The 15167-nt window shown below is 40.4% G+C and overlaps 1 protein-coding gene across 2 annotated transcripts in view; it reads left to right on the plus strand.

Moving 5' to 3' along the window:
* Positions 1-1878: 1878 nt before the first annotated feature.
* Positions 1879-15167, plus strand: part of SEC63 (SEC63 homolog, protein translocation regulator) — a 62837-nt gene continuing 49548 nt past the window's right edge. For both annotated transcript variants that reach the window (XM_068984899.1, XM_068984898.1), the window contains exon 1: positions 1879-2040. In XM_068984899.1, coding sequence (XP_068841000.1) covers positions 1917-2040 — 124 coding nt within the window. In that variant the 5' untranslated portion in view covers positions 1879-1916. The remainder of the gene's footprint in view (positions 2041-15167) is intronic.

Raw genomic sequence — 15167 nt, forward strand, 5'->3', positions numbered from 1 at the left:
TTCAAAAGAAACAAGAGGAACTTCAGGATTTTACCCACTGCAGTTGAGCCAATTTTATGACAAATTTGTTTCTGAAACAAGGCAAACTGTTTTGGGCATATCAGCATTCGGTTATCACAGTGCTGTGCTGACTTCATAGTCCAGTTCTCTTCCCCTCACTTCTGTTCTTCTTCCCCTTAAATACAGTCTTTGAAAACTTTATACAGAAAAAAGTGAGGATGGGAATACAGAGAACTGATTTTTTGAAATTTCATTTCAAAATGGGTAGGTAGGTCATTTAAAAGGGAAGAGAGAATGCATGTGCATATAGTCTTTTATGAAGGAAGTCATCCCTGATTATGATAAATACAATCTTTGAGGACATGAAATAGAAGATGATACGTTACCAGATTTCTCTTCTAACAATGGAAGGTATATTGAAAGGAACTTAGTAAATAGTCTATATAACCTTAAAGTGAGTTTTTAAAATACAGCGTAATATTTATCACATTGTTTTCCAATTTTTACTATAACTGCCTTTAATCTTCACAAAAGCTCTGTGAGGTGAGTCGGGTGGGCCTTTCCTTTTGGTCCCCTGAGGGGGCGATGGAGATGTAGGGATAGGCCCCCGTCAGGACTGCCCCGGGAAAACAGGCTCTTTCGCAGATCAGGGCACCAGCAGTCTCGGCTCCCAGTTTGGCTGACACCAGCTTCTGGGATCTCACAGCCAGCGAACAAAGAGGCTGCAGAGGGCGTCTGCTCCCCCAGCGGTCCCTCCTCCTAGCGCGGATTCCTGCCCACGCTCTGCGCTGGAGTGCCAGTTGCTCTTAGGGAAATGCAAGGGTCGGCGACGAGTTGGTAGTCACGGGGCTCTGGCTTTGTGGCGTCAGTGTGATCTGAGTTTGAACCCCCAGACCTTCTCTTACTGTGCTTGACTGTAGGCAATCTCTCTGAGCCTCATTTTCCTTTATCTGGAGAGTGGGCATGCTTTGATTTATTCCAAGGAATTCGCCGACCATCATTTAAAGCAATAAAGATCTTTGCCTACCACGTGTGTCGAAGAAAATGTTATGAATATTTTAGCTCTGGGATAGGTCGGTCACCATCTCTACCAGCGTGGGAAATCTCCATCTGCAAAATGGGCACATCGTAGATTGCGGTCTTTTAAGAGCTAACATCGCTTTGCAAAAGGCCCCTAACAAACCCCTCACCGTCCCTTCTCGCAGCTCCCGCTTTGTCCCCACGCCGCCCTATCCTGAGAGACCCTAATTTCCAAACTGTGGAGGAGCCGATCCGGAACTTAAGGAAACATTCTTATCAAACCAGGGAAATAGAAAAGAGAGAGTGCAGGACAGGGTGACGTAGGGATGGAAGACAGGGGAGGCAAGAAGACTCAGCTCTGCTTCGAATGGGTGCGACCCCGCTCGCAGGCAGGTGAACCGCCCGAGCCCACTGCTCGGCCGGGAAGCCTTGGCTCGGACCCAATAAACAGACCTTCGCGAGCTGGGAGTGGGACCCTGGGCCAGGAAACGGAACTGGTAGTGGGGACGAGAAACTTTAAGGGTAGACGCGGGGCCTTAAGGGAGGGTCTACCAGAGCTCGAGGGGCGGAGCTGAGGCTAAGCGGGCAGGGCTAAGGGCGGGACCTCGCAGAGATCTTCGGCTGCGCGCGCCACGTCTCCTTCAGCGAGCTAGGGAAGAAGCGAGGGACGGGGAGAGAAAAACCGAGCGGGGCGGGAGCTCTCTTTTCTCGCGAGAGCTGGAGACGGCAGCGGCAGTGGCGGCGGCGTGTCCCTGAGAGTAGCGTGGGGGCGGGGAGGAGAGGCGGCGGCGGCGGCGTAGGAGCTACGCCACACGGAGCCGGGGAGCTGGGAGCTGGATTGCAGAGCGGGGTCGTGGCGGCGGCGGTGAGAAGAGGGAGGCGGAGGAGGAGGTGCCATGGCGGGGCAGCAGTTCCAGTACGATGACAGCGGGAACACCTTCTTCTACTTCCTCACCTCCTTCGTGGGGCTCATCGTGATTCCGGCCACATACTACCTCTGGCCCCGAGATCAGAATGCCGGTGAGTCCCGCCGGCAGCTGCCCGTGAACCCGCGCAGGCCCTGCCGGCCCCTCCGGGCCGCGCCGCTCCGGCCCAGCCCAGCCCGCCGCGCTCGGGGTGATACCGCCCGCGCGGCCGGGCCTCGCGTCCAGGCGCCCGCCGCCCGCGGGGCCCGGGCTCGGTGGTGTTTCCCTGGGTGTCTCTCTGGGCTCCTCCCACCCCCTTCATTGTCCTCCTCAGGAGTTTCGCTATGCACCCTCTCCCCTATTGTTCTGGACGCTCCTTACAGCCGCGTCCTGCCCCTTTGTCTTCTCTGCCTCGGGTTTTATTGGTATTTTTCTTTATGGAGAGAGCAGGATGGGATCGCGAGGATGGGAATTGGAAGGTGAGAGAAGAGTTGGCAAAGGAAGAAGACAAGCGTGCAGGCTCCACTCTGAGCCGCCAAGCCACGGTCCTCTTTCCCCGACACCCCCGTTTCCTTGTTGCAGCTGTCGTTACAGATGTTTAGGGCACCATCTGAGTTGGGTGGCATGTATAGGACTCCAACTGAGCTCCCCAACCGCCCCCCACCTCTCCGTGCCTTTCCCTCGTTGCCTTTTCATTTGTTCACTCACACTGTGGGGGTTGGAAGCAATGATGTTATTCTCCTTAGCAAGAATTAGGCATTTCTCTATTTCCTTCTCTTAGAAGTTTCCTGTTTATGGCGGAAAAAGCGCAAGTATGAAGGAAGGATTAAGAAGGAAGGATTAAGTCTTGTAGGTAGATCGGTTGTGAGGTCGTTGGTCCATTTTCTTTCAGTTCTAAATTTGTTCACTTTGAACGACATCGGTTTAGAACACATAATTAAATAGATTCTTGTCAAGGCATTTTATGTTTGGGTAATGTTTGGATTCCATTTGTTGCACTCGTGTTAGGACATATGGCAGGTGATATTCTTAAGACTGATAGAACTGCAAGGCCTTATAATAGGTTGTTTATGGAGGTTGCTTATGGTGCGTTAACATTAACAGGTTTTGAGTATGAACATTTAGGGAAGGTTTTCTGTTTCTCAAGAGCTCTGGTAACTTGAATAAATAGACTCAAGTTGGGTGTGTTGGGGGTCAACGTTGTCCAGGTGATATACTCTACTTTGGGAACATTGTTACCCAGTGAAGCATTGAATCAACCCAGATCTTACTAAGCTTTAAGACTGATTCAGTGCTTTTGGCTGCTTACTGTTTCACAGGAAAATCAAATAAGTTCAGATATTAAACTATCATGTTGTATTATTCAAAATTACTACTACAGACCCACACCCTTTATTCAAAATGCTTGAGGACAGATATACCACAGAATTTTTCAGATTTTAGAAAGATAATACCTGCCCTAATAAGCCATTAAGGGTCTAAAATATCACTAATAGTCAAGCAAATTATTCCAACAGCAGAATATGACTACTTTTTAAGTGAGATGAATAAAGATTATAAATAGCCTCCTACCAATACAAGTCACCAAATTATTTTCCTGCAAACATGTAGGCATATGATGATTTAGAATTTCAAAGTTCTTATGGCAGTCTTGACTTTTCAGAGGTATCTTCTATATGAAAGCATAAAAAGATTTTCTTTGCCAGCAGTTATACAACCTTAAAGTTGAGTTTAATCTTTGTTTAGTTTTTTTTTTTTTTAAGATAACACTTTTGGGGGCTTTCAGTTTTCAGGTTGATGATTGTTTCAGTGTTGCTCTTTTGGAATTGTTGGGCCCATGAGTCCATCAAGAAAGCATGGCACCATTTCAGGTTTGCAAATCTTGGATTTGAAAAACAGAAGTAGCTTGGTCTTTGCTTTGGCATATTTGAGATGTTAATTTAAGTCACTCTGTTAATATTATTACTGGAATCCCTTTTCTGTTGTTGTTGTTTAGTCCCTAGAGTTGCTTCTGACTCTTTTGCTACCTCCATTGACTGTAGCCTGACAGACTCCTCTGTCCATGGGATTTCACAGGCAAGAATACTGGAATGAGTTGCCATTTCCTTCTCCAGGGGATCTTCCTGACCTAGGGATTGAACCTGTGTCTCCTGCATTGGTGGATGGATTCGTCACTGCTGAGCCACCTGGACAGCCCCATTTTGCCTTGACTTTTGTCTAATCTGTTGGGCTAAGTGCGCTTATAATTAATACCCCTTTTAGTAGTTGAAGGGTCCTGTTTATCTTACTCTCTTGGTTGTTTGCAAATTGGCTGAATAAGATGACTAAATACTTTTTCTGACCATTACGAAAAAGATTCTGTTTGAAATAATAATATGGAGGGTTTGGATTTCCTTAGAATAGTGGTTCTTAGCCCTGACTCCTTGTTAGAATCATTTGTAGGAACGTCTAAAAACACTTAGACCTGTCACCAGGTACTCTGATTTAATTGGTCTGGAGTGAGTGTGTGTATTGGTTTTTTACAAGGTTGTAAATTGTAGCTAGGTTGAGTTGCTAAGGTAGGTAGTCGTCTTTAGTTGGAATTTTCATTTCGGGAGGTGGCATATTTCTTTTGATATGGGCACTTTGATAAAAACAAAAATGTCTCTAATGTCTTAACCTTTTGGTTTTACCAAGCTAAGAAGCCCTTAGAGTAAAACAGTGCTATAAAATAATGTAGTTGAAGCAGAATATTTTTGTTAGAGTAACTTTAATAGGTTTACAGTGATACTTGACAAGAGAAAATTAATACTGTAATTATTAGAAATTCAAATAATCCTGAGAGGACTTCTATTTTTTCCATAGGTTAAGGATTAGAGATCATTTGAATTGAGATAAAATGTATCATTACTTTTTCCCAAATTTGGGGGTTTTTTTTGATTGCTTACTTTTCAAAACTAGTTTTGAAACCTGGGTCTGCCAATTACTGTGTTAATCTGAGGCAAGTGATTTAACTTCTCTATGTTTCAGTGTACTCATTTGTGAAATAGAGACAGTAGTTATGTTCCATAGAATTAAATTAATAAAATAGGTATATGTAAAGTGTTTAGAACAGTGTCTGGCACATATTGGGGCTGTTAGGGCCTGCTGTTTTTACTGGTTACTTGGACTTTCTGGAACAATTTGATTTGGTACATTCATGTACTCAGATTGTTTGAAAGAATTAATGAAACTTTTTTTAAAAGTTGCATTTCTTTATTCTTTGTTCCTTGCCTCTCAGATATGTGCAAGTGATTTAGCTCTCTGACTTGGGAATGTAAGAGTTCACTTTTAGTGCTTAGTAGTAAAGTGAAAAACTCGGAATTTGAAGTTAGAGGTTTTGGGTTTAAGTTCCAGCCTAGTCCCTGATTAGTTGTTTCTGAACTCTTATCCTCATTTTCTAGGGGTAGTAATAATAAACTGCCCTACCTACCAAGAAGTGATGATGAGAAGCAAAGAAATAAATGCATATAAACATGTTTGCTTTAAAACTAAATGCACTGTAGAAGTTTGTTCATTTTGCAAGTTATTTATAGAGCATAATGGGCTTCCCTGGTAGCTCAGTGGTGAAGGATCCACCTGCATTGCGGGAGACCTGGGTTTGATCCATGGGTTGGGAAGATCCCCTGGAGGAGGAGATGGCACCCTGCTCCAGTATTCTTGCCAGGAAAATCCCGTGGATAGAGGAGCCTGGCGGGCTACAGTCTGTAGGGTTGCAGAGTCAGACCCAACTAGAGTGACTGAGCACGCACATAGAGCATGTAAGACTTTGTGCTAGATGCTGCTTCCAGGTGATAGGTCAGGTTTTTAAGGGCTTATAGCTTTTTTCTTAATAAGTTACATATACTCAATGCAGAAAAGATCAAAGGGACAGAACAAAAATTGCTTGTAATTCTGTCACCCAAAAACAGGTAAAATATTTTGGTGTGGGCATCTCCTTTGAGATGACTTTAGATGTAGTCCCTTTTCTTATGGGGGAGATCCCACATCCCCTTCTAGTCTGAGACAGATGATTGTAATCCTCATGTCAGGTGCTACAGCTGTTCATTGAATGTTTACTAGCCTCAAGGATGGGAAGTGCTGAATGCACTCACTATATCACTTTGAGTTAGATTCAAGTGTTATCCCAATTTTATTAATGAGAAAATAGAGCCAAAGAAGAGCTAACCAACTTGCTTAAAGCCATATTGCTGCTAAGTGGGAGATTGGTTGTTGGACCCAAATTCATCTTGTGCCAAAGCTTCTCTTGCTAGCCACTACCTTGTACTCTGTCCGTAATTAGTATAACACATTATAATAAGTATTAAAATGAGAAGTGGAAAGCGCTGTGTGCAAGGGAGTATATTTTATGAATGTTCGTATTCCGCTTAGAACATACAGTCTTCCTAAAATTTTAGATTTTGAAAGGGGTATTGGAGATCTGAAAAGTTTGACTCATTTTAAAATCAAGTCATTGTCTCTGTTCTGTCCAGACAGAAACGGTACCAGACATGAGCATAGACACATTTAAGTTCCACACAGTAGAGGAAACCAGCTGAAAACTTGGCAGTACAAATTTAGGTTTTATAAATATGGTGATAAACATTGGGATTAGTAAATGCATTACATAAATTGTTTTTATTTAAAGGTCACCTTACATTCTTGCTTGATCTTGGAGAACCTGAAAGACAAAGATAGGTTTATTTTCATATCAAATAAAACTTTCAGTTGTTCGTTCCCTTAATTATACTTTTTGTTCAGAAATTAAGAAGTCCAGACAAATGTATCCAGGCTTCCCGGGTGGCTCAGTGGTAAAAAAATCTGCCTGCCAGTACAGGAGATGCAGGTTCAATCTCTGCATGGGGAAGATCCCTTGGAAAAGGAAATGGTTACCCACTCCAGTATTCTTGCCTGGAAAATCTGATGGACAGAGAGGCCTGGCGGGCTACAGTCCATGGGGTTGCAAAAGAGATGGACACCACTCAGCAACTAAGCAACAACAACAACAAATGTATCCATATTGTACTTGGACTTCATTGAAAAAAATTTCCTTTTACCAGACTTTATTGATAATAAATATATTTACACCATCTCACCATCACATTGTTTGCTTGAAAGGCATTATTGTTCATTTTCTTAATAAGTGAAACTAAGTCTCCCTAGAGCCTGAGTTCCTCTGCAGAGTTTATGATTAACCTCTATCCAAAACTATTCCCTTCCTTGTCCTGCACCTATTCTTTTCAAGAGTGAAGAGCATCAAAGAAATGGGGGATTGAAACCAAGCAGGACCCTGCAGGGCCCTCCCAGGTACAAAAGCCCCTTGGTGTTCCCCATTTCTTGTTTGTAGAAAAAGACTTCAGTCTCCTGGGCCTTCCTTGAGATCCATAGAGCAGGCATAGGTAGTTACTTAAGTAGGGAAGTGAGTGAATGCAGACACAAAGGAAAAGAAATTAAACAAGAAAAGTAATGACAGTAGTTCATGGGTAAAAATAGTGCTAGTTTGTCCTCAAGGAATACACAGAACAGTCTGAAGGATCTCTTGGATTTGTTCTTTAGGAACTAAGACACGCATCCCTGAGGTGACATTGGAAGGTTGATAGTTGAGATTCCTGAAACCACTCTACCTCACTACCAGCCAATCAGAAGAAAGTTGTGTATCCTGCAACCCCGAAGCCCCCAGAGGTTGCCTTTAAAAACCCTTGGAGTTTGGGTTGTGGAGTTTGGGTCTTTTGAGCATAAGCTGCCCCCACTCCTTGCTTGGCATCCACAGTAAACACTGTAGTGTCCTTCACCACAACTAGCATCAGTAAATTGGCTTTGCTGTGGTAGGTAGGTGAACCCAAAGTTGGGTCTGGTAACATAAGGTGTTCCTTACATTTTGGAATTACATTTGTGTCAGTATGGATGAAGGAATTTTCTCATGTGTATTCCAGATGTTTTTTGCTATAGATTTTTGCCTGTTTAGTTAAATCTAGTAGTTATTGATTGACCACTCACTGTTTACCTATATAAAAACAGCCGACAGTGCAAAGAGGCATGCAGTGTAATTATAGTCTTTTGTTAAAGTTTATAACCCGGATGGGGTGGGAGAATTAGAATTAGACAAATACAAATTATTATTAATATATCTAAAACACAACAAAGAAAATGTAAGAAAAGTGAAAATAAGTGCTATGGAAGTTAGCTGGATAAAGTATTTGCATCTAATTGGTGGTAGTTGTCAGTATCTAGAGGTGAGGAAAGTCTCTTTAGAGTTAGGTTGATTTTGACTGGACTATTAAAGGATGAGGGATTTCCCTGGTGGCTCAGTGGTAAAGAACCCTTCTGCCAGTGCAAAAGATGGGTGTTTGGATCCCTGTGCTAGGAAGAACCCCTGGAGAAGGAAATGGCAACCTACTTCAGTATACTTGCCTGGGAAATCCCATGGACAGAGGAACCTGGCGGGCTACAGTCCATGGGGTCACAAAGCAAAAGAGAAAATTTGTAGTTTTGCTGTTTTAAGTGTACAGTTCAGTAGCATTGATTAGGTTCACAATGCGGCACAACCATCACCAGTTTCCAAAATTTTTCATCACCTTAAATAAACTCTGCCTGTTGAGCAATAGCTTCTTATTGTCTCTTTCCTTCGGCCCCTGGTAAACTCCATATATATAGACAAAACTATATAAATTTGCCTATTCTAGATATTTCATATAAGTGGAATCATCCAGTATTTGCCTTTTCATGTTTGGCTTATTTCATTTAGCATAATTTTTCTAGATTCATCCATGTTGTAGCATATATCAGAACATATTTCTTTTTATGGCTGAACAATATTCTGTTGTATGGATATAACCACATTTTAACTCACTCATCTGTTGATGAACACTTGGGTTATTTCTGTTCTTTGTTGTGAGTAATGCTGCAGTGAACATTGTATACAGATCTGTGAGTTCTTATTTTCAGTTCTTTTGAGTATATTCCTATGGGTGGAAATCCAGTTGTCCAAGCAGTATTTATTGAAGAGACTGTTCATTTTTCACTGAATGAACACAGTCTTTTCAAGAATCACTTGGCTATAGATGTGAGGGTAGTATCTGTTTTTTCGTGGGATGATTTATTGAGCATAGTTTACCAGTGAGGACCTCAGTATTAGAATACCTCTAGGCTGATACCTTAACTTCTTTTCCATCTGTACTTCTTCCTTTGGTGATCTCACCCAGTCTCATGACTTTAGGTATCATCTATGTGGCTCATAAAAATTACATTTCCCAGACTTACATTTCCAGTCTAGAACTCTTCTTGAACTCTCCACATTTCTATTTGCGTATCTAATAGAGATCTTACTGTGCAAAAAACCAATATGATTTCTGCCCATTCTCCCAACCTTCCTGACCTATAGTCTTTCCCATTTCAGTTAATCACAACTGTTTCTTCAGCTGTTCTGGCCAGCAGTCTTGGAGTTTCTCTGGTCTTATCTCTGTCTTATGTGCCACTTCCAGATGTTAGTGTGTCCTGTTGGCTCTACGTTCAAATTACATCTAGTCTGACCATTTCTAATTGCTTTGCTACCATCACTGTCCTGTTTTATAGCCTGGATTATTGTTAGCCTCCAAACTGGCCTCCTTGTTTCCACCCTTGCTCCTTGCAGTCTGTTCTCGAAATAGTAGCACAGTGATCCTTTTTTAACTGAAGCTGGCTCATGTCAGTCACTCTTGGACTCAGAACCCTTTAAGGCTCTCCCATCTCAATCTCAATAGAAAGTAAAGTCATGGAGTGGTCTGTGAAATCCTTCATGAACTTTTGTACCTCATTTCTTGTTCCTTTCTCTCTTGCTCCTTCCATTCCAGTCAGACCAGCTGCTCTGCCGTTCTCAGGGCACGTGAGGCGTGCTTCTGTTGAGCCTTTATGGTTATTGCTTCTTGTGCCTGGAATGCTTTTTCTCTAGATGGCCTGTTGTGATCTTCCTCATCTCTATTATGGCCTTGCTCAAATGCCATCTTCTCAGTGTTGCCTTCTTTGAGCACCTTATTTAAAATTGTTAAGTTTCTTTCTGCCTGCAAAAAAGCTCTTCCCTTTTTCTGTTTTATTTGTCTTCACAGCACTTATCATCTTCTAATATACTATAAAGTTTATTTAAATTTTTTACTGCTGTCTCCTGAACTGGAATGTATGGTCTGTGAGAGCTGGGACTTTTATATTGTTTTTTGATGTGTCCTCAGTGTCCAGAAAGATCTGGGCACACAGTAGGTACTTACTAATATGTACTTAATAAAGGACATTTAATAATGTTTTCTAGATAAAGGAATTCTGTACATTCTTTACAAATATTTATATAGTGCCTGTTATATTCTTGGCAGCTGGAAAGGGGAGGGGTGATTATGTATAAGAAAACAATGTCTGCTTCCAGGAGTTGAGTGCAGATTAATAAAAATTGACTTTATTACTGGCTGCTGAAGAATGGTGGTGCTATTCATGCAAACTGCTGAAAAAGAATGTATAGTCCTACTTCTTTTTTTAGAAGAGAGCTATATAAATGTTAAAAACTTTAAATTTAGTAATTCTACCTCTAGGACAGTGATCTAAGGATACAGCTCTAAATTCAGGACTAGAGAAAGATAGTGTGATATTGTGGCTTAAATATATTTTGGTCATCTGAATGACCAAATATGTACTTCTTCTATACATTTATGTCTAAGCTCCTCGCCCTTTCTCCAGACCCTGCTCTATGCATCTCTTCTATTTGTCTGTTCATGAGTTGTATCCTTTTATAATAAACTGGTAATGCAGTTAAGTAAAATGTTTCTCTGTGTTCTGTGAGCTGCTTTAGCAAATTAAACCAAAGGAAGAGGTTGCTGAAATCCCCAGTCTATTATTTGGGCTAATGACTGGCATCTAAAGTAGGCGGGCTTGGCTGTACAGTCTTGGGGGACTGAACCCTCAACCCTGCTGTCTGGGTAGATAGTGTCAGAGTTGAGTTGAATTCTTGGACACCTAACTGGTGTTCCAAGAATTGCTCATTGGAGGTATGGAGACTTTCCCCACCCTCACTTTGGAAATTGCATCTCAAAGAACACTCTGTATGCCCATAATACCACAAAATTAGAAACAGTTTGTATGCCTAATTATATAGGATGGTAGGTATATTATGATGTCTTAATTCATTTGGTTATTAGTAATCATTAAATATTGTTTACAAGTTTCTAAACATGGAGATATTTAGAAATTGAAAAATTAAAACTTTAGCTTTATGTGTCTGTGTGTCTCCATTTGGACGTTGGTACATTATACAGTGCTTTCCTTAAATTAGCTTTTGTATGTCCTGTTTGTTCTGCTGTCTGAGAAGCTCTCCCTTGGGCATCTGCTGCACTGGGAATAGTAGCAGATGTCATGTTTACTGCCGAGAAGAGGGTTTTGAGGGTCCTTGAGAGTCTTGATTGCGGCAGCCCCACAGCCCTTCAACTGAGGGAAGCATATTGTCCCTAGAAATTAGTTGCTGGAATTTCCTTGTTCACAGAAATCTTTCCTGAGTATGTACCATCCACCTTGCCAACTTTCCTTTCTTCCTGCTTCCCAGATGTTCTCCTAAAGAAGACTACAAAGGAAACATATTAAAATGTTATTAGTGATTATTATCTGGGTGTTGGAATGGTGAATGTTTTCTTCCTTCTGCTCTTATGTATATGCTGAATTTACTATATGGATTTATATTAATGTCTAAAAGCTTATTTAAAGAATCTATGGCCAGATTGGCTATGATCTTGAGGAAGACATTCTCAGTACCTCTTATGTCTATGGGCCCTTTCAGCTCAGTGAATTGTTTTTACTTTGGGGTATGTAGTGTTTAAGGTTCCAGTGGGATGTACATCCTTGTGTTTTAAGTTGCTTTTTTTTTTTTTAAGCTATTATATCTTTAACAGTATTTGAGTTTTTCTATTTCTTTTTCTCTTGGTTTGTCTTAGAAGTAACCTTTGACTTGGGCTATTGATTATCACTTAAATAAAGGTGAAAAGAAAATTAGAGTGCTAATAGAGGATTGGATGAAGAGTAAAGCAGCTAACAGGGTGACTGTGTTGTTGTCTGATGACATGGCAGGGCAGAGAGCGCCCTTTGGTAGGATCTTGGGGCATGCTAAGGAGACATAGCATCCTTCTCAGAGACACACTTGGAGCACACTATAGTTTGTTTAGATTTCTCCACTATCTTGCACCTCTAGTCCAGTTTAAGAAATGTAATTGAATCATTTCTGCAACTGAAACCTCCCATCTTTCCTTAGTATTATCTTCTGGTTTAGAGACAAATGGCTTATAAAAATGCCTGTGTCCTACAGATACGAGGGATGGATGTTTGTTTTTCCTTTGGATCTTGACACTTCCGTAGCAAATTGAACTAAAACAAGAAAAGAACTGGTTTACCATCCTCCCCTGCCTCTAATTTATGTGCTACCTTGCTTTGTCCCACACTCTTTAATACTGAAGTCCTTGCAGTTATTTTATTTGTAGTACTTTTTTTGGTCTGTAAACATCTGTTACACCAGACTTTTTACTAGAGGATCACCTCATTGGTTGTTTTTAGCTACTCCTTGTTCTTAAATTTTTTAACATTTTCTGTTTAGGAAATATAATCAGTTCTGGTTAACTTAATGAGAATAGGGACACAGTATATTTTAGCTGCTTTTAAGAATTGTCAAGGCAATCTAACTATTCTTTGATTAGGAAAGGCAGTTAAAATGATTAAGTGCACAGGACTGAATTTAAACCTGGGCATAAGTCCTGTCTGTATTCTTTAGTGGTTATTTGCAGTTCCTTTGGTAACCATCTGTAACTTCAGGTAAGTTACTTAACCTCTCTGAAACCTCAGGTTTTTGTTTTGTTTTGAAATATAATCATACATATTGTTGTTGATTAGTCGCTAAGTCACGTCCAATTCTTTGGGACCCTATGAACTGTAGGCTGCCAGACTCCTCTGTCTATGGGATTTCCCAAGCAAGAACACTGGAGTGGGTTGCCATTTCCTTCCCCAGGGGATCTTCCTTCTCCAGGGATCCGAACCCGTGACTCCTGTATTGGCAGGCAAGTTTTTTGACACTGATCCACCAGGGAAGTCTCATGGGATATTTACAAGTTGCTTATAAGTGAAAGCACAATAGATATTTTAGGTTTAGTGATTTATCAATGTATAATATTTATGTTGCCTTGATAGCACACACAGACATGCAAACACATACAGATAAAAGTAGTGTCAGCAATTTTAACATGTAAAAAAAAACTTCTGGATGTGTTAAACTTTCCTAATGTTCTTTGGCCATGTGTGCCAAAGCATTTAGAGGTGAAGTGTCTTGATGTCTTCAGTTTACTCTTAAAAAATGGGGGAGAGAGAGGGAAAGAAGGAACTAGAGATAAAGCCAAGAGTTGGAAAATATTAATAGTTGGTGAATTTAGGTGAAGGGTATTGTTCATTGTAATATTCTTTCAACTTTTCTGAAGGCTTGAAAATTTTCAGTATAAAATTTGGGAAAAACAGTCATAGGGAATAAAACATTAAGAAGGATGTGTCAGTAGTATAAGAAATGACTTACTAGGATAAAAATATATTACAATTAGGATAAAATTATGTGGGGGCGGTAGGATGAAGAGCTTGTTCATGAATTTCTGTAAATGGATGATGGTGGGTATGAAATTGCTGTGGTTTTCAGATTCCATTGGTACGTCTAAAAGCTTTTATTTTAAAATGTCAGCTTACGTTGGAAATGACATCTTTGGCACCTCTTCAAACGTACAATGAAAATTTCAGATGCCAAATTAGAACTCTGTAAGAAGGTACATGATTTTAAATTCTTTTGTAATAAGCAGGCACACAGATTTGAAGATCACATCTGGCATTCTGCAGGACAGATGGATGTGACTGTTCTAGTGAAGGCATTGTATAGCTTATGAATCACAATCATAATAACCTATCCCCAAACCTGGACTATTCCTGTGAACATACAGACTTTATGATGGCTGAGAGCAATCATCATATGTTGCTCTGTTGTTTTCTAAATCACGGAATTATTTGTGGCCTTGTAATTTCCCTTTTCTATAAATGTGAACAATTTCTTTAAAAAGTATAAGTTAATGATATTACTTAGGTAGTTTTTCCTGGCCGTGAAACTAGTAATTCTATAAACTAGAAGCTTATAAATGAATTTCTTTTTATTCTAAATGTCTTTAAAAGAAACCATCTTGAAGGACTTCACTTTTTTTCCTTAGGACTTCACTTTTTTTCCTTTTCCATTATGGTTACAGGGTATCGAATACAGTGCCCTGTGCTATTACAATAGGACCTTGTTGTTTATCCATTCTATATTTAATAGTTTGCATCTGCTGGTCTCAAACTCCCAAGCCAACCCTCCTTGTGGAAAGATTTTACTTTTGATAGTTACTTTGACTTGAGGTCGTATAGAATTTTGGAATGTGTACTATGAATATTTAGTTGTGCTGGATGCCACTGTGTTATGTGTCAGCCAAACCCCATACTACTTATTGATTAAATATCCTCCTAAAAGGTTAGGATGTGAATTTTGGATTGAGAGTAAGAAGACAAGGTTCATGGACACATTGTGCAAGACTTTGGGGGCTGAAAACCATGTGTACTTTCTCTTGGACAGAAACATTGGGAGAATATCATTCCTTTGAATAGATCAAGCCATCTGGTTATTAAAGAGACTTCAGCATGTTCTTGTAACATGTTTCCTTGGTTTTATGCTTAAAATGGGAGACTGTGGAGGCTTAATTTAATGAAATACAGATTTTAAAATCTCCAGTGGTGTTTTCAAAAGTGTCTATAATTTAACTGTGAAAATCAGGAAATTAACATTATTACCAAATAATTTTCAGACCTATTCAAGCTTTGTCACTTGTCTCAGTGATGTCCTTTTCAGATGATTTGTTTTAGAATCACACATCACATTTAGTTGACATGTTTCTTTCATGTCCTTCAGGCTGGAACAGTTCTTCAGTTTTTCCTTGACTTAAGATCTTAGGCCAGTTATTTTGTAGAATGGACCCAAAGTTCTGTTGTCTGATGTTTTCTCATGATTAGATTCAGGTTATATATATCTTAGAGAAGAATTTCGCAAAACTAATTCTGTGTTCTTCTCTTTGCGTTCTATCAGATGGCATATAATTGCATTTGTCTCATTCCTGGTGATGTTTACTGATCACCTGATTAAGATGGTGCCCATCAGATTTTTTGTGTTAAGTTCTGATTGTTGCTATAACAAAC

Source organism: Capricornis sumatraensis, chromosome 13, assembly GCF_032405125.1.
Source record: "Capricornis sumatraensis isolate serow.1 chromosome 13, serow.2, whole genome shotgun sequence".
Classification (NCBI taxonomy): Eukaryota; Metazoa; Chordata; class Mammalia; order Artiodactyla; family Bovidae; genus Capricornis; species Capricornis sumatraensis.